Source organism: Oculina patagonica, chromosome 6 (assembly GCF_052425735.1).
Source record: "Oculina patagonica isolate OP01 chromosome 6, crgOcupat, whole genome shotgun sequence".
NCBI classification, from domain to species: Eukaryota; Metazoa; Cnidaria; class Anthozoa; order Scleractinia; family Oculinidae; genus Oculina; species Oculina patagonica.
This window is the reverse complement of record NC_135763.1, coordinates 3,819,958-3,839,847: the sequence shown is the minus strand read 5'-3', so window position 1 is coordinate 3,839,847 and position 19,890 is coordinate 3,819,958. Positions and strand designations below refer to the sequence as shown.

The 19,890-nt window shown below is 39.4% G+C and overlaps 1 protein-coding gene across 2 annotated transcripts; it reads right to left on the bottom strand.

The window, feature by feature from the left end:
- Nucleotides 1-656: 656 nt before the first annotated feature.
- LOC144658931 (uncharacterized) lies at nucleotides 657-19,688 on the bottom strand. Of its 2 annotated transcripts, XM_078519439.1 has the most exons (13): nucleotides 19,496-19,688; nucleotides 19,224-19,333; nucleotides 15,419-15,593; nucleotides 14,912-15,037; nucleotides 13,803-13,879; nucleotides 10,474-10,750; nucleotides 9,408-9,534; nucleotides 7,049-8,741; nucleotides 6,323-6,559; nucleotides 5,197-5,983; nucleotides 4,081-4,449; nucleotides 2,098-2,143; nucleotides 657-1,874 (listed from the first exon to the last, which is right to left on the bottom strand). In XM_078519439.1, exons 1-13 carry the CDS (start codon nucleotides 19,578-19,580, stop codon nucleotides 1,817-1,819), a joined length of 4,167 nt encoding a protein of 1,388 aa, XP_078375565.1. In that variant the 5' UTR covers nucleotides 19,581-19,688; the 3' UTR covers nucleotides 657-1,816. The 2 variants fall into 2 exon arrangements, with proteins under 2 accessions (XP_078375565.1, XP_078375566.1); XM_078519440.1 differs by lacking the exons at nucleotides 657-1,874; nucleotides 2,098-2,143 and adding an exon at nucleotides 2,185-2,583 and having other exon boundaries at nucleotides 4,056-4,449.
- Nucleotides 19,689-19,890: the final 202 nt, after the last annotated feature.

Genomic DNA, 19,890 nt, shown 5'->3' with positions numbered 1-19,890 from the left:
GGCTATTTCACTGGTTTGGTAAAATTGACCTTTAATTTGTCTGCAAGAGTTTACGGTACCACTGTTTACATGCTTTCTACTGCTTATCAACCGCTTCTCGATCAAGAAAGAATGTTTGAGAAGCGGGCCTGTACTTGATGTGTACTCGTTCGTCTCTTCGATAATATTGTCGCCCTAGCACGGGAATGCACCGTTCAGGGTAAAACCAGAGAGTCGGTTTTTAGAACGGAACGTGATGTCACTGTTTATTGAAAATTAGTAAAATCATACAGTTGGACTGTATAATAATTCCTTTTAACGAATAACTATAATGATATAATCAACTTATTTTTTTGCCACTCTTGGAATAAATGCAGAGTTTTAGTGTCCAAGAATTAAACTTGTCACGCATGTTACAAGAATACAATTTCACAAGCGTCAAACAGTTTGGCAACTAATCCATATAGTATTTTGGGCCTGTTTATACAGAGACAAGTTGTCCCTAGTAAGAAGGTTACCTTCCATATCGACCCACCCAAGGCGAGAGAGCTTTTCATACACTTCTTTTAAAATAGCCACGAATCGTTTATATGAGAATCACAAATCACAACGTCTCGGGAAGGAGGGCAGGATGACCCTGGGTGGAGGTCACTCCCTTTGAAGGTAATTAAGGAGACGGGGCGGGGGGGGTGGGGGAGCTAACTCGTTTCCCACGTTAACAATTTCGCTATTTTGACTCGACTACCAGGGACTCAACAGGGACAAGTCTGGAAATTTTGGAGGACCAATTTTAGGCAAGGTTGGAAGGGACAACTTTTCTCATATAAATGTTCGGTATTTAAGATAGCTCGGGAGAAGAGGGAAGCCCTCAAGCCAAGGACTACTTTTCTCCGTGTAAGATTCTTTTAGCTAATTATGAACTTGAAGCAACAAGGTGTAATACACTGCATGCTTTGCAAATGCAACAGCTGACGACGCTTGCTTTTAGCCTTTCTCGAGGAGAAGGGCTAACGCTCTGGATTCAGCCTAACAATGAGGGTAAAACTCACTTTTCATTGTTGCTATTATTTCGTTTGACAACAAAATGCGCATTTAGAAGTGATCGACTTACACCTCGTACCTGCATACTCCTTGGTAAACAAAAATCACAGAAATGTGTACGATTGCACGTGCACTGCATAAAACACTTGTTACCTATCCCTATTGCGACTAAGTGTCGCATAAGGCCTCACTGCATAAAATACATCCGATATAAAATGTACACATTCGGCAACCTACTTAGTAGTAAGACTATATAACGAACTTTTGGTATAAACACTAATAAATAATTATAATAACTTATCAATACTAGATCTGGATAAAATATCAACACTGATAAATGTAAGATTGTTTGGAGATAGCATCTACTTGAGATCACTAGCCTCCTTGGAGACGCACGGCAGGCCAGTGATCACCGCCCTTTGGACAAAATGAATCGTATTTATATTACTCGAAACGTTTTACAAATGATTTCTTCTTTTTACAATGAACCTTAAAAACACTAGAAACTAGTTTGAAATCAGAATATGAAGTAACGAGACACGAATTAAGAATGTACTACAGAAACTACCATCTCGTTCTCTCAGGATGTAAAATACAACAATTTGTGCTCGATTTCAAGTTAAGGGTTTTAAAATATATGTTTAAAACTGACAATGTTATCACCAAATTGATCGCGTGATCGTCTGGTTGGTGTCGGGTTCATAAAAGTTGATGATCATGTATCCTGTACAACGAAGTGTCCTCGCGTATGAGCTTCACAAGAAGCAAGTACCAAGACTCCCACTACACGTGCTCTTTAACCATAACACATGACGACTTTGTTGAAGGAGACGAAGATACCTCGGTTTGGTTTACTGAAGAAATGAAAAAAAGAATCATTTTACAATTTTAAACTTTGACAGAGCATAAACTAACAATGAAAGCACAACCTCGCAAAAGATTCGATCAGTTCAACATCGCTATATCGTGAATTGAAAACGCTTAATAAAAGGAAGAACTTTACTGCCGCAACGTCATTCCCTGGCTGTTCTTTCATTTCTTGCAAGGTCGAGTAAGAGTATAAACTTTTTAACTTACCACGAAAACAATCTCTGACCATTCAAAGTCCCGTCGTGCTTTCCCTCTGAAAGAAACCAAACGCGTTAGTAACAATGAAACAGTCAAAACTCTCAGAACATCTACTAAAAGATGCCTTTTGTCAATTTTTATTATAGTACCACTTGGGAGAACGACTTGTACACCTGCAACAGGCCACTCAATAAATAATGCATCTTTCACGAGAAATTACAATGTAATCAATCAAAAGATAGAGCGATTTTTAATTGAGTATCGAAAGTAATCCGGAATTGTTTTGGTTTTACTTTATTACGCTCAAATGAAAACCTCCCAGCTACTTAAATGTGAAAGGACTGCATTTGCTACCATTTCTTACTCTTATTGCCTTCTCTCGAAAGACTGATAGCTTTGCAGTCTCTCACAAATGCATAACTGTTCGGCCAGTACATTCTAATGTACAGTACACCTTACCACCTACACGCCCACACAAAAAAGCTGGGTATACACCTGCTTGAAGAAACGTTGACCCATAACGAGCGTCCGTCGGACAGTGTAGTGTTTGATACAAATTGCTACTGAGGAAACATTCATACCCACCCCCCCCCCCCCCACACCACACCCCCAACATCCATCTCCTTTTCTCATACTTTTATTTTACATTTTTCCCCTCCCCCCTCCCCCTCATTTCATCTCTGTGGGGGGGAATTACTTCAATAAAATATTCTAAAAAAAAGGGTCACGGTGAGGTTTCTCGAAATAATACTTTGATTTACTCTCGGTTAGCTTCGCTTCCTACCACTTCGATACCACTCAGCTACTTTCTCCTCAAAATACCGTAGGACAAATCATCACTGATAATCTCGATTCCCGTTATTTATTCAATTCCCAGTTTTTTCCTGAGGTGAGGAACTAGAATTTATTTTTTTTCTCTATTTTTTAGACTCGAGAAAACTAGAAAATTCCTCGTGACGGGATGTTGTTTTTAGTAATCTCCGCACCGGGGCATCTTTTTTTTTTTTTTTTTTTTTTTTCTCTTCTGTGTTTTTCTGCGAAATCTTTTCTTGTTCCCAATATTGCTAACCTTTCGCGCTCGCTACAATTTCTTTATTAGTTCTCTTTCACATCATGATGCGATAAACGTATGACGGTCTTTTTCTTTGCGCTCGATTTTTTCTCGCGGGGGCTATCCTTGGTTCGAGGCCCGCTCCTTTCCTCAGCTTTCTTCCTTTTTTCTTAGGTCTGCTGTTGCTCCTTCTGCGTTTCCGGAAGCTTTTTTTTACATATAAGATTAATAATAACTTTCGGTTCTGGGCTGCCTTGTATGGATGAATTAATTTTTTGTGCATACTCAACTCTCTTTAGCTGTCTCTGACGCTGCAAATTCCTTGTTATAAGGGGGGGGGCAACCCTTAGTGGTATTAAAAAATAACTGATACATTGTTTTCTTTGTACACCTTTTCATTTTGTGGCATTAATCTGGTGATTCCCCCTTATCTTAATTTCATTTGTGCGTTAGCTGCAAAATCAAAAAAAATGCCGTGTTCAATAGGTTGGAGTAGTGCTTCACTTTAAAACATTATTTCATCCAAATCAAGGCGCTCAAAATGGTGTCGGGTCTTGGCGACGTTGAGTTATAATTTTTTTTTTCGTTTTGGCTTTTGCTTTTTTCTTCGGTTTTTGGCGTGTGAGGCGGCGTTCCCTCGATTGCCCAGATTTTTTTTGGTTTTTCAAACTTAGAGAGTCATATAAGATGTTTTGATTGCAGTGTGAAATCTGCGCTCTTTTCTGTAATACAGTTTTATCCAATAGGTGTGTTCTAGAGTATCGCGCAAAACTAACGATAATTACATCGAAATATTGACGTGCATATTATTCTTCGATAATTCGGTAAAACGAGTGTGAGGAAATCGAGTCAGAAATGGTGAAGTTATTAGATTTGACGGCATACAGCACGTCATTTATTTCGATCGAGTGTATACGCACTCGTGACAAATGTGAGCTCACCTTGTCCTGGTCTCAGTTCTATTCCGATATACATTTCTTTGCGGCCTGGTAACGGCCCGACATACTTGACAATTCCGCGGCCGATCTGTCCTCGTGACCTAGTTACCAGTACCTCCATACCCAACTGAATGTCGCTGCTTGAGGTAGGCGCAAATGGCTTGGTGAGTAGTTTTGTACTTGTATGAGAAGTGGCGACTGCTGAGTGGTATGGAGTCGTGGTGAGCGACTGTGAATCGGTGGAATAACTTGACGATGAGGTAGAATGCTGACCGACATCACGCAGTGAATGAGAGTACGGCGAAGACTTGACGTGGTATGAAGACGTGTACTCGTCTTTGCTCCCGAAAACATCGTTAAGGGATCCCGATGCTGTAATGGAACAAAAGAGAACTGTAAGTAAACATGCAAAAACTGTGGAGAGCAGTTGATTTCACATTAATAGGGACCTTATGATCGGAGTACGAGAACGAGAACGACTACGAGTACGACTTTCGAATTTCAATGCAGTTTCGTCTCCCAAAACCCTTCTCCTCCCTATTGCTGACCGGTTGAAAAGAAGACTATCGGTACGAGATTGGTGTAAAATGTGATTATCGAAAACATAAGAACAAAGTTAAAAAGTCGTACTCGTACTCGTATTCCGATCTGAAGGTCCCTTATATTGGGCACGACAACAACCATACATTGCCCGGCGAGCGACACTTTCAGAGCAGAGCACTTTTCGAAATAGCCAAACAGCTTAGCCGACTAAAGTTGTATCGTAAATGCATTTTTTGGACGTTCGGAGCACGTTTGGTCAAGACGCACTTTATGAGCAGTTTTCAAGTGAAACTGGCAATCCAAGTCTTGTTTTCCCTTTAAGCAACAGAAGTGTTCACGTTTCTTATTATTTATTCAAAAAGTAGCGTTAGACCTCACATCACCATGCCGTTACAAGGTTACGTGAACTTGTTTAAACAGACATCACAAAAACCGAGGGCTTTGGCAACTTTCAAAACTGTAGTCTCCGTCACAGCCGTCGTCACGCAATTCTATGGAGAGGGGCTGCTTGACGATGCAAATAAAGGCTTCACAGGAGGCTACCTGTAGCGTGACAGGTTCACAAAATTCACTTACCTCCATGATATGAATGCGGCCTCCTCCTTCGCCCGCCGACCCTGTCATCCTCCTGATGCAGAGACGAGCTTGGATTGTAGGCACTCGCTCTTGGCTGCCTCGCCGCCGCATCTGCACTGTAGTCGTGATCCCACGAAACAACTGACGAAGTGGAAGACTCGGAGCTCTGTGTACGCCATCTTGGTTGAGTTCCAGTATAGTACCCCAAACCATGCTCAAGATCATCAGAGACATCGCTGTCTTCCCCTAACGAGCCTACACGGTGCCTCGGGACTGTGGTCATGCTTCTGGGTGGGTCACGCGAGAGCCTGTCCTGGAGCGAGGTGTAAGACGACGGCAGCCGTTTAACTTCGGACCTTGGCGAGCTGTAACCGTTCATTATAACAGGGGACGAAACTCCAACATCATGGGATCGGGTGTAATTCGTATCTGACGAACTAAACCGAGTTGTTCCCAGCCCCAAGCCCTCGCCTCTTACGGCAAAGCTAACAGCCTTGGTAGGCTCATAATCCCCGTACTTATGTTTGTCGTAGGAGGTGTATTTGTCGAATTTCTTTGACAAGTCTGTTTCGCTCTTGGCTTTGCTAAGTCTTGTGCCCGTTCGTCTTGTTATTGCCTTCATCGTATCTATTTCTTGCTCTGCCTGTTTGAGTTTCGTTTGAAGACGTTCGTTTTCACGTTCAAGCCGTCTAACGTGCTGCTCGAGTGTTTTTTGGAGCACTTTAAGCTCGATGATTTTTCCCTCGGCTCTGGTTGAATCCAGAGATCTCCGCTGTAAATCTGACAACTAAAAGACAAAAGGACACCACAGAAACGCCAGTCAAAAATACGGTTTTAAAATTGACACATTCAAATGAAAACAAAGAAATGAATATGTCAGACTAAAATAGCAGTATTATAACCATGTGGAAGGGGAGTCTGTCGTGCAAAACTCAAGAGTGCAAACTATCTTAAATCATCACACCGAAAATTATCAATGCCAAGACTGACTAAGCGAAAGTGCAACTACACACATGCCCCGGGACACATGCTCCAGCTAGGTAACTAATGAAATGCTAATATTAGATGTAAAAAGAAAGTTGCAAGAACCCTACTTAATAACAGTTTCACTCTTTGGACATGCTACCTCTTGCTGAAGATCAGAGTTGAGCTTGTTCATATCTTCAAGTCTCAGTTGATTGACAGTTTTCAAACTCTCTTGCTCCTCTTTCAACTGCTGATTGGTTCTCTCCAGTCTCCTCACAGACTCCTGCAGTGAGTGCGCTTCCTCGTCCTTCTCTTGCAAAGCTCTGTTGAGATCCAGCACCTTCTGCTCTAGCTCTTGAGTTTTCTCGTCATCTTGTTTGGTTAGAGTGGCAACAGTCTGAACAGAAAACATCAAGTTTACACACGGAACGAGCAGGTCGAAAGTCTTGAGAAGCGACTTTCAATGTCTACCTTCATGATGGAAAAATTGTATTAAGGGACGGATCATTATTTTCTTGGATGGGGGGGGGGGGGGGTATGAAAAATTTTCCTCTAGAAACTTTTTTTTTAGTTTATTCACCTCTGCAAACATTTTTTTCGATATTCAAACTATATTTGTTGTTATACATAACGTGTTTGCAAACAATTTATTTTGCCTTTCTAATTCTAGGCCCTGCAAGCATTTTTTTCCATATTTTTCATACCTCTTCAAAAATAATGGTCCGTCCCTTTAAGCAGAATTTGGTCCTTTCACGTTATTGTTTTGCAGAGGATGAAAAGTAACATACAAAGATTTATAAGACATGCACAGAGCCACTGTACTGCTAAATAAATCTCGTTTGGCGACGTTCGCGATCGCGTTGCCGTCGCAGTTTGCTTTACCTACCTCAATGCTCAGCATCTGCTGCTCAAGGTCCTCATTCCTGGACTTGACCCTCCTGAGCTCTGATTCATAATGAGCGGCCCTCCGTCTGAGCTCATTGGCGAGAGTGTCCCTTTCCTGTCTGAGAGCCTCTAGCTCCGAGGATAGTTCCATTACAGATGGCCCACGCTCACCATTCACAGTGGCAAATGCACTTTCACGGCTTGGAATAACCGATTCATGCAGCAATGGAGGAGACAATATACGTGGAGAGGAATGTTCAGCTCGACTGCGTACTGAAGAAGCTGGGCTTTGCCCTCTGGATACCCTGCTGGAACCACCGTGTGAAGATACTGGAGGTGTACCTCGCCTGTGTACTGTCTCTGCAAGGAGCTCTGATGGGCTTCCTGCCCCTGATGTCCTATGTCTTGGACTGTGTACCAGTGGTGTGTTATTCTCACTTTCTCGATGACTCACCCTTGCACTTGTTGGTGGCATAACAGGAGTTGCTGCAGCAGATCCATTACGGGAGGCTACTGGAGGCGTACCTTGTCTAAAAGCTGTTTCTGCAAGGAGATCAGACGGGCTTCCTGGTCCTGATGTCCTATGTCTTGGACTGGGCACTGAAGGTGTGCTGTTCTCACTGTCTCGATGACTTACCCTTGAGCTTGTTTGTGGCATCACAGGAGGAGTTGCTGCAGCAGATCCATCACGGGATGCTACCGGAGGTACATCAGTAGCCTGTCTATAAACTGTCTCCATGAGGAGCTCTGTGGGGCTTCCAGCTCCTGATGTTCTATGTCTTGGACTGTGCACTGAAGGTGTACTATTCCCACTTACTTCATGACTCAAAGGTAAAGTTCTTGGTGGCGCCACAAAAGGACTGGCTGCTGGTGGAGGTCCACCATGGGCAGAGAGTAGAGGAGTACTCCTCTGGCTTGAGTGTCTGCTAGCATCACCTGCAAGGTCTGATTCTCTTTGGGGATGAACGCTGGTGCTGTGATTGGACCCTGTAGGACTCTGCCTTAGAACAGGAGACACTGGAGACTCCTCTGCACCAGAAACAGGTCCACGACGACTTTCCAAATGTGATGCAGAGTTAAGAGTTGTCAGCAGATCCATTGCTGGGGCCCTTTCTGAGAGGTTCACCGAGCCACCCAGGCTTTGGGGTCTCAGTGGAAGTTGTGTTTGGATGTGAATAGATCCAAGAGGGCTTCCTCTAGAAGTCAATGGCATGCCTGTATCGGACTGGCTGCAACCTCTTGGTGACATAATAGGAGTCGGTAAACCAGATGAAAACAAAGAACTACTGTGGACAGATCCTGCCGGGCTGTGTCTTTCAGGAGGTGAAGTAGCTTCATGGTCACTTGCTAATGCATCTGGTGTACTGGTTACTACATTGGCATCAGTGACAGGAGCGGTGACAGCGTCCAGAACAGACCCCAGAGGGCTGGCTCTGGGAGAGAATTGGGCATGTTCTGTTGGGTGCTCTTCAGCAGTAGTCTGGACTGTAGAAGGTACATGCTCTCTTTCCTCTGTGGAGGCGTGGTCTCTGCCCGGTGTGGCTTGTGGGGAAGTGTATCGTGGAACAACATTGGTGTGTTCTCCTTCAGTAAATGGGCTTTCAGTGATAGGAGGTGGGCTGTCATGCCTAAGGGCCTCATCTAGTAAGGGACTTATAACAGAGTCATCTCTTCCTCCTGCCTCACTAGGTACACTATAGATACAAATGACAGAAAATATGATATTTGATATTCCTTACAGCAAAGAGCCCATTGGGGTGTGCAGGTGGTTAACAATACAGGACGGAAATGGATTACAATATGGGCAAATCTACAAACATAGGGCTACAATTTCATATTTTACTCAGATTCCTCAGATTCAAACTTTGCAAAACTTGTATTTTTTATATTGAAGGACCCCCAGGGGGACTCCCCTATAAAGATGACAGGGTGCGCGTCATACCTTTTAGGTGGTAAACTGTGTGGATTGGTATTGCTTTGGGTGCTAAAACCTAAAATGACCACTAATAGAGTTGTCTGGGGTACTTTTAGGGGCTTTAAAGGTTATCGATCTGAAAAATGATGGAAACAGTAACTGAATTTGTTATGCAAATAACTTTTACTCCTGAATTATTTACTTGAAAACAGCCATCCAGTCATCAGTCATTTAAAACTGGTACCTATTATGGGTGACAATAAATTTGGACTACACCCACAAAATGAGATTCTGGTACCTTTTAGGGGTGTTTTAAAACATTTCCAACAAACAGCTCCCCCTCTCCCCCCAGGGGAAAGGACCATGTCTGGCCATTATTACATGTAAGTCCAGTTTTAAGCTAAACACCTGGCAACAATAATTAAGACACAAAGTTATTACGAACCTATTAACAGGACTGTCTCTTGATGACACTCGGCTGTCATGCTCACTGTGGCTGCTTGGAACTGGAGAGGCAGATGAGGGTGGTGCTGGGGGCCTTGTACTAGAAAGTACTTCTTCTGCTTCATTTTCTGCAAGAGAGAAACATATGAAAACCTCATGAAACTCGATAGAGATCATAATATAGAAGCTGATGCATGGCTAGTGTTGTTCTTCATTGTGGCATACAACTTTAATTCAGTGATACTGCAGGGATTAACCGAATTGTCATGAAAAATTCTAACTAAAATTACGATGGTTTATTTTTGTCATCTTTGCTTTTAAAGACAAAAACTATTTACCACCTTACATGCAGCTTAGTCAATTTATATATACTGCATAGATAACACAAAAAATATGTTCTCTCTACAAGCTGCTAGACTATAATTATACAGTCATTTTGCTTTCCCATGTTTAAGATGGTAAAATGAAACAAGCTGTAATTTAAGGTTGGCTGCAGCTTCCTTAAAGGTGCTAGAGTATGGTCTTATGCAAAGTACCTTATTACATGAAATTTTCGCGACACGTTAATTTCGCGATTTTGAGGGGCGCAACGACACTTAAATTTCGATCGTTTATTTTGATCACTTTAATTTCGCGTTTTTGCGTGACAAATATCTTTCCGTGGCAATATTATTAAACATGTCCTTGAATTAAATAAAACGACTTCATCAAAGGAACAATAACGTCAAAATTAACAAAAAACAAGGGCGGGTCTAAACGGCAATAGCAAAAAAAGTTCCCACTATGTCTACAAGTAGGTCAGCTATACGTGCTGAGTATTGTTTTCTCGCGACAACATCCATTTAATGAAGATTCTTTCCTTCATGGTTCTAACCTTATTCTTTCTTGATTATTGACATAATACATAGTTAATAATATGAGTCATTAATTTTCACGTCTGGTGCACTTATTGTTCGCGTCACTTAATTTCCGGTTTTTTTGGATCGCGATCGTAACGTGTCGCGAAAATTTCATGTAATAAGGTAGGTGGCAAAATGTATTATATTATGGAATTTCACAGCATTTACCACTCTGATCTCCAACATCTCCACCATCAGGAAGCGATGGAATGCCATCACTTTCACCTGACAGATCTCCTGGTCGACTGTCTGCCTCCAGTCCTGGATGCAATGGAACAGGACTTGATGGCTGCTGCTCCTCTATGGAATCTGGCTGTGGTGTCAGTATGGGAGGTTCATCATCATCATCATCTTGCCGACCAGCAAGGGCACTTAAGTCCACGTCTGACATCACAGGCGATTGAACTCCACTTCCTGGAACCCAAGAAGGCTCACCATGGCTGAGCTGGATTGGGAAAAAAAGTGGTGAATTTTGGTTAATATTTTTGCCTATAGCAAAAACACAAATTTAAACACCTTATTACATGAAATTTTGGCGACACTTTAATTTAGCGAATTTAGCAATTTTTTAAAAAAATCACTAATTAAATGTTGCTAAATACGATTTTCATGAAATTTTGGAAAATTAAGTGACTTACGTTCCAAAATTTACGAAAAATCGCTAAATTAAAGTGTCGCTAAATACGGATTTTTCAAAATTGCTAAATTAACATGTCGCCAAAATTTCATGTCATAAGTTAAGTAGGGAAAAAACCTGATAAGGTCACAAGCACGAGTGTCTTCAGCATAAGAGGTGCTGCTGATTAGATCCTTGCCCCCCAGGTGGGCGATAGGGCCAGCATAAGAGCCAGTTAGAATAAAACTAACTTTTAAACTTCATAGCAGGCAAATTATTTTGTAAATGACTGTTGGTAATAATAATTATTTATGGAAAAAGATAATTTACATCTGTACATTGTATTGAGTACCACAAAAATTACAGTTTTTTCGCCAGGGAAACAGCTTTCTTAATTTATCAGCTCACACGTACCACATTAACATACTGATCGAGTCAGGTATAGGAAAATTGTCTCAATTCGATAGCTGTGCACGAGAAGCCATTAACATATATCATGTGTTAAGCCCAAATTCTTCTTCTCTAACCTTGTTGTGTGCTGGTCTAGAATGAAATGTTCAGGGTTTCAGCGAGAATTTCGCATTGCCCTTAATTGTCAATTGCATGATTTAATTAGTTTAAGTAACTGTAACCACTACTTTACTGAAATCCAAAAACATTGTTGGATTGATTACCCTTATTTTCTTGAAGAGGGGGGTGAATAGGAAAATGGATAGACAGATTTTTACAATATTTTTGCCCGGCTTTCAGATTCAGAGCAAATTTTTAACAGATTTGCAGATCCTGCAATTGAAGCGGTCGGGGGATTTGCATACCCCTATTCTCTCCCCTCCTTAAAGCTGTGCTTCCTTTTTTAAATCATCGATACCTGTAGTGACCATAATTACAGTTTACTTTGCTACAATGTCACAATCTCTTATAGAAAAATCAAAACCTTGATCCAGTTTTAAAGGTATTAGCTGAAATGTCAGAGAAAATCAATGGCAAAAATTAAATATACTCAGTCAAAAAATGTGTTTCTGAATCATGGCTGGCCACAAAATAGATGTTCATGAGTACGACTCAATTTGGAAGACAATGTGTTACCAAAATACATGTCAGACTATTGCAATTTGAAAACTAAAGTTTGAGTATTTAGTACATAAGTTAAATCAAAGAAAATATATAAAACAAAAAGCAATTCCCATGAGACTTACTATCGCATTGTAAAACAAGACATCAAAACTTAACTGAATGCTTCTTAAAAATTTTTCAAGTTTTCACATTCAATTTTAAGTCACTGAACATAAATTATTTTTTAGAACACAAAGAAAGAATAAAACATATTGAATGAAGCATGCTGGAGTTCACATTGTTTACAAAAACTGGGCACTAACAAAATCAATTTGAAAAGAAAATTAAGAAAGATATTTACGTATTAAAGAGTTGATTGAACATAGTAATGAGATCATCATATATAATTCAGTACAACATAGCTATGTTTCAACATCCTTGCAGTTGTTTTTTTCTCTCTCTGAAATAATATATTAAGCTATTTCCCCAATTAATAAATATTTTTATTTAAAATTAAGCTACCAAGAAATATGAATTCATCACTTGCTTGGAACACACAAGAAGCCCAAGGAGCCTTATTATTTCTAACTTCAGCATAAATTAACAGAATCAATGCTAGCACACCATTGTTAATCAATATTTAATTACAAGAAGTCAAAATAAAAATTGTCAGATATATTTATAAAACAATATTAAGACATCAAAGCTAGCCATGCTGTCTTACAGTAAAATTCACACTTCTAAAAACTCAAAGAAAAATTTGATCTTTATTGTACAAGTCAAGTTCTATTAGAAATATACATATTTTTTGGTTTTTTTAATTTTCTTTCATTTAAAATTTTTCAAAAAGTTTGATTATTATTACCTTTTGTTTCAGATTTTGATAATGAATATGAGACAATGAAAAATAAAAATCAAACTGGCTTGAAAATTTTTGAAGCAAAGAAAAATTTAAACAACGACATAAACACTCACTAATAATGAAAGGTATATTTAAGAGTTATTCCACACATAATAAAAATTGTACTGAGTTAGTGTTGACAATTAAGGGTGAATGGAATATTGTTTTATTATTATTTCTAAAATAAGTAACCCTTGAATATGAGAAACACTGCACTTGAAAGAAGCACTTATTTTTTTCCATGTAGATTTTATGCAACTTTTTTATACATGGGGATCGAGTGTATAGCCTAATAAAATTAAAAGGGACATAATTTATCCAAATGCATACTTGGTGATATCCTTGGGTTGCCTAATACATGAACAAATTCTGCAAAGTATCAAATATTAGACCAAAAGGTGATTTTTTTATGAGTAAATAGTTAATGAGGCAGTCAGCTAAGTTGACTGTCATAAAGGTCGCAGTCCAAAACCTACAATTTAGGTACCGGTATTCTTAAAGCAACTTTAAAAACAAAGAATCACTTTGCCTTCAATGCGCAATGGGTGCACAATCATGCTCTTTCAATGAAAGACACCCAGGAGGGGTACTTGCAGTATTCATGACGGGGGGGGGGGCCGACAGAGCTTCATATTGCAAACCCAAAAAATACATGAGCCTGAATTTTACACCAAAAATACAAAACCTGCACCTCGATACTGATTTATTTAATCAAACAGACTTTAAGTCCTAAAAAAATACATGAGAGATCTCTGACCAAAAAATACCGAGGGTGTAAATTTTCAACCCAAAAAATACGTCGGACCTCCCCTCATGTATACTGCAAGTACGCCCCCTGGGGAAAGACATGGACTTCCTCCAGAACATAATTGGTGTCTACTACTAAATCTATTGAATGTCAATAATCACCCAGTGAATTGTTCTTACCTGGTGTTGGAGTAGCTCTCTGTATAGTGGACTCATTTCATTTGCAGAATCAGTTTGGTTCTCCCTTGATTCCATGTCTATAAATGTAAGAAATGATTTCTGAATCAATGATTGACATTTTCGTTACCAAGGTCAAATATGAATTCCCAGGAGTACTAGATTTTTTATTTTTATTTCTTTTTATGTTAGTTCAGAAAATTTGGTGTTACATCCAACCCTCCAAGTTAAGAGCATTTTAGTCGCCATGGCGACGCTAAATTGTAACCAAAGTCGCCAGCCTGGCGACTAAAATTGAGAAGAAGGATTGAAAGCGTGAGCTTAATTTAGTGACTAAAATTTTTCACTGGCGACCAAACCTGAGCAGTCGGTGGCCAAATGGTCACTAAGGAAAAAAAAATAAACTTGTAGGGTTGTACATCAAGGCAAATTTGATCATTAAAGTGTACCAGTAAATTAAGTATGTTTTTCTCACTCATTCTTGAAACCTGTCTGCTTGACATTACATTGACAAGAAAAATAAATAAAAATAAGATAGTGATATCTAACTGGTATGTACTATCAATCAGAGGGTACCACAATAATAATTGAATATCTTTTTTTTTTTTTTTTTTTCTTTTTTTTTTTTCAGTCCATTTTCTCTAATTATTATTAGTATATCTCCCCATAATTTAGTTAGGTTTACAGAGAATACACCATAATTGCAGCTAGCAGTAAGGGAAATGGTCAAACCTATTGTACTCAGACAGGACCCACCACTCTGCAAAAAGACATGTGGTCTCTTCATGTACCCACCCCCCCCCCCCTTTCCCCACCTTAAAATTCCCCACCATAAAAAAATATGGTGTCTTGTTTGTATATAAGCCCCCACTCTATCAGGAGAAGAAACTAAGAAAAAGATTCAAACCATTTTTCCAGCAATAAAACTTCGTGCACACCGAATATGAACGTCTCAACTCAAATTTTGAGGCCAGTAAATTTTGTCTTTTTGGCTAATCAGACAGGTGGTGTCTTGCATAACCCCCCTACCCCTACATAACCTGGGCTCTCGTCGAGTACCCACTTATGACCACTTCACTAAGTCATGTACCTCACACTGCTGAATGTCTTACCAAGTGGATGAGGAGGTCTGTCATGTGTATCAACTGGCAGCTCTGGTTCACCATCAGAGCTTATATCATCAGTTCTGATCCTTGCCCTTCTGTTATCATCATCAAATGTCATGTATCCATAATTGGCTGTGAGAGAAACAAGACAAGGTTAGTGCACCTTAGTGTAGTTAGGCAATAGTGTGTTACTGCAGTAAAGGTCTTGTAAAGCTGTTCCGTCTCATATATGGACCAGAGAAGGTTGAAGGTAATGTTTGTGGGCCACACTGACTTATATTAGCTCACATTTGCGTGGGGACTGGGTAATTTTCTTGTCACGCATTCTACCAAATTTTGTAGTGATTGATCAAAACCTAATTTTTGGTGAATTATTTCATTTATTTATCTTTCCTGAAGAAAGAATATTTAAAGGGCCGGACAGGAATGATTAGGGGGGGGGGGACCCCCCCCCCCCCCCCCCGGAATATAGGATATTCTTCGTAGTTATCAATATTTAAAATTGTATATTACCTTCTTGAAGTATGATAAAAATAACATCACTGTCTTCATTAACTTCAAATTCTTCAGTAGGGACGACATCACCTCCAACAGCTAACTGACAGATGTGTGGTCCGACTGGAACACCGACTGCGTCTGACTCATACAGCCCTTCATCTTCTTTCCAGTGGAGTTTCACAGAACCAGCCTAGAAATGAAAGATTGATACACAACTTGATTACACTTTCAATAATACAAATAAATAAATGGCATGCAGAAGCGATGATGTTTCCCAACAGGGTCTTAAATAATTTTCAGGAAATTACAAGTAAAAAAATAACGTAAGCTAAATAAAAGTAGCTGACAGCTTTTGTATTGAATGATTGTTAAAAACTCAGAGACTCAAAGGACAGTGCAGAATGCAATATGGCCAAACAATTGAAGTCTAATTGACAGCATGATAATAATTTTCCAGGGTTATTTCGCTTGAGAATAAGTCAAATGAGTTCACCTTTCAGTCTGAAACAGCGTTTCAGAATGAAACTAAATCACACGACACCTTCATCCGGGAGAAAGATTTCCCTTATTGAAAAGTCACACACGCGGCCGACCAGTTGACACAATTAAGAGTCGATTTTTTTAGTAAAGGAAGTTTTCAATCATTTGAACCGTTGTGTTTTACGTTAACTTTCGTTAATTTGAGAGTTTTTAAGCAGCAAACATGATACTTTTACCTTTCGTGCAAACTTATGTAACATGAGTCTAATTTAATTAAGTAGGAAGAGTCTACAAGAATCCTGCCCCATTGAAAATCACGTGGCATTAGGCTGAGATAACATTTAACTTTCGTTGGTTTGATTTTCAGTTGGGTATGGGTCGCACTTGTAGCCTTATGCTCCAGTCAGAGGAGCGAAGAAGATGAGTGATGGGTCGCACTTGGGAAAAGTTTTCATCTTTGCCGGCTTAAAAAAAAGGAAAAGAAAAAAACAGAAAAAACTTCTTAGACGTCAAAACAGCAAACGTGATACTTTTCCCTTCTGTGTAAACAAATGTAACATGACACGTTTGTTTTTCTCCTAAATGTATGTAACGCATCACTTGTTTTTGTGCATTTCTAGGGCAAACAGGGCGACATCGTTTGAAGTTGTTTTGCTTCATTTGATAAAACTAATTATAACACAGATATCGATAAATCCAAGAAATAGTTTTTCAGATTGGGAAATATAAAGTCACCTTTAAAAGACTAGTCGGTATGTTTTGGAGTTAAAATCGAATGAACTACAGATCGATAGCGGCAACAGAATTAAGCTGCGATCAGGCGTTATTTTTCTCGCGGCCGAGAAGCACAGTTACAACAGAATAAGAAAGTGCCATTTCGTGACAATTTGATAATTAAATTAGTTTGTTTTATAATTGAATGAACTGATTTCTTTTGTGAACGAAACAAAATCTTTGTTGTTATAGTTCTGACCAATGAAAATGTGCATCAAAATTGTTTTGTTTCCGCTAAAGCAAATGTTATGAGATTTTTTTGTTTATTTGCGAACGATAACTTGGGTTCTGTTTTTCACGTAGGAGTGTAGTTTCAATTTGAACTGTTCCCGCAAGAATATTAAACAAACAGGAAGCGAATTCAGTGGTATTCTCAGATATTTTAACTGAAATGTTCGAATACTTTTTAGTGTGTCTCCATCAAACACCACTTGTGTTCCTTCCCGGGAGTTCCTTACTGTTATCTTTTCAACCGTAACACGATTGCTATTTGCTTGTAATAAGACACTTGTTTTCCTTTGCAAATGCTGTAACATGATACTTTTGTTTTCCTTTACGCGACATCGATGGCAGCTGTTTTGTTTTCAATAATTAAGCCAATTTTTCACTTTAATTTAATTAAGTTGCGGTTTCAACTGCTTGAAAGACGTTTCCTCGAAAAGTAAAGAACAAATCAAATAAAAAAACATCTCTTTTGAAAGGTTTTTAAAAGCGCGTTACAGCTTGGATATTTGTTTCCTGCTTATTAGGGGTTTCGTGTCGAAAATCACGGAGCAAGTTTGTGCATGCTTGATTACGACACCGCTGTGAAAGTCTCAAAATCCAATTTAATTAATTTGCGGTTTTAACTTGGCGTCACGGAGTCTGCAGGAATCCTACCGCAAACGCACGATGCACGCAATGTTCCTGAGAATAAAACATAGTCGAATCTGCGCATGCGTTTGGCGCAAAGTACTTTGCTATCGAAAGAATAGTACCACAAAGAGAGCAAAAGGTTTTCTGAAACAAACATATACCTTTGAAATCTTCACATGAAAGTAACGTAGAAATGCGCATGCAATTGGTGCAAAGTACTTTTACTCTAGAATAATACCACAAGGAGAACAAAGGGTTTTCTGAAACAAATATATACTTTGGAAATCTTCATATGTAGGTAAAGTAGATATGGTCCACGTTTTACCTGGGGCGTACGGTCAGGGGCTCCCCACCCCCTACCCCTTCCACAAATAATAATTAATTAATTGATATTAATTAATAAATTGCCGATTAAAAGTTTACACCATAGTGCTTTAACGCCTGAGGGGTTTATCACACGACTGCCCATGAAACCATCACAAAAGTGCATTCTGCACTAAAAAGTTGCGTTATCTTGATGCATGACATCTGTACAGCAAGAGATGCAGTCCTATGCCATGTTATCTGTTTAAAGGTTACGTGCTTGCAGATGGTGGTCGAGCTTTTTGGTCTGTGTACATTGTACATTAGACGTGGTGTACAGTAGCATGTGCAGCAGCATGGGTGACGATATGCGAAAGTTCCTGGTACTACTGTTTAGTACCTGTCAGAGGTGTGTACCAGGAGATCTCTAAGGCTACAATCATGGGGACCAAAGAGCTCAACCAATATAAGTTATATCTCTTAAATAACAATAACTTCTGTTTATCACCCCCAAAATGCGAAAATAAAAAAAAAAAAAAATTTTTATTCAAAAAAAAAAAACCGGGTATTCTAAGTTTACCTGTTTATCTCATAAAAAACCTGATGTGTCCCAAATGAAACTTCTTGTACCCGTGTTGGTCTATTATGTGGCTTTATAATTGTGCAATGATTTTCATAATTTTCTTGTTAATGAGCAACTAAGATGTCAGGCTTAACAAAATTATCTTTTTCCGTAAATTATAATCAAGCTTATTTATCTCGTGTTGTAAGCAATAGATTCGGAAAAATCAATTAATTAAGTTGACAATATTGCTCAAAACAATGTCTCGTTTAACATACCGTATATTCATCTACATTGTGCAGTTTACAGCTGAGTTTATACGACGACGAACAACCGGTTACCCCATTAAAATTTAATGAAGAACCTTCTTGTTAAGTTAAACACGTCTAGCCAAAAAAAAAGTTGTTTTGACTTGCCCATTTAAACATTTTAGCCAAGACTGTCCATGACTCGAAAGCGAAAGTAGAGGCAAAATAAACAGTCTTTACAGCGAAGTGCTAAAATTTATACAACGATCAAGCTTGCATAAAAATAAAATGGGCTTCTGAGGTAAATTGACACCAATACCCGTTGTATTCATTAAGCTTTTCGAGTCACAATATTTTCAATAACCTTTCCAACGAAAACCTTGCTTTTACTTGAGCTGCTCGACAAGACCAAAACGCGTTGTGAAAGGTAAACAAACGAAAGCACAATCGGTTTCTTCAGTTCAACTTCCGGATATCTTCCAAATCAGATTATCAAACTAATGTAAAAGACCACGAAGATTCAAACGATATGCTTCAAAAATCCTTAGCTTTCTAAAGCAATACTCTAGATATGTGCTATGTGTTGTTCTCGACTTACCAGCGAGCTTATGAGATGAACCTCTCTGTCGAAGCATGGCCTTGACTTTACCCAGCGAAAACGAACAACAACACTGTCCACTCTGGGAGGTCTCGGAGCGCTACCAGGCTCTGTAAACCAAAAGTAAGTGTTCATTAAAAGAGGCAATTGTCTTTAGGCGCCTTATTCCCAGCGGAGTCAACCGTCAAGCGTGCTTTTACAACTCAAAACATTGAACTTTTTACACACAGTGAGCAAAAACTTAAGTTAATTATCTACATGCACATCGCTACCTGCATAGGCCGACGAGCAGACCAAACAATGTAACTGCAAGTCATCTTCGCTTCCAACTTCTTCTCGGCAGAAGGGGCACTGCATCTCACAGCTTTAGATCTTCATCTGCTTTTACTACAAGAACATTTCGTGTGTTTGTTGAAAGAGAGAAATGTGAGCCATTACCCGTTTTGGCTTTGACAGGAAGTTTCGTTCATTTGCATGTAATCTGATACACTCGTCACCATGCCTCCCTATCCCTGCGTGACGTGGGAGGGGACAGGGACGAGCAAACGAGGGAAGTTAACCTGGGAAAGCGGGGGAAAACCCTCCCAAAAAAAAAACGCAAAAAAACATTTGACACACCTTATAAAATTTTTTAACCCTACGAAAAAACACCTATCTTAGTTAAGGC

Excerpts from the sequence above, each read along its gene's own strand:
- LOC144658931 (XM_078519439.1), bottom strand. The coding sequence starts at position 19,580 with ATGCAGTGCCCCTTCTGCCGAGAAGAAGTTGGAAGCGAAGATGACTTG. Across the intron at positions 15,594-19,223 it reads TTCATCTCATAAGCTCGCTG|GCTGGTTCTGTGAAACTCCA; the intron begins GTAAGTCGAGAA and ends TTTCATTTCTAG. Across the intron at positions 10,751-13,802 it reads GAGAGCTACTCCAACACCAG|CTCAGCCATGGTGAGCCTTC; the intron begins GTAAGAACAATT and ends TTCCCAATCCAG.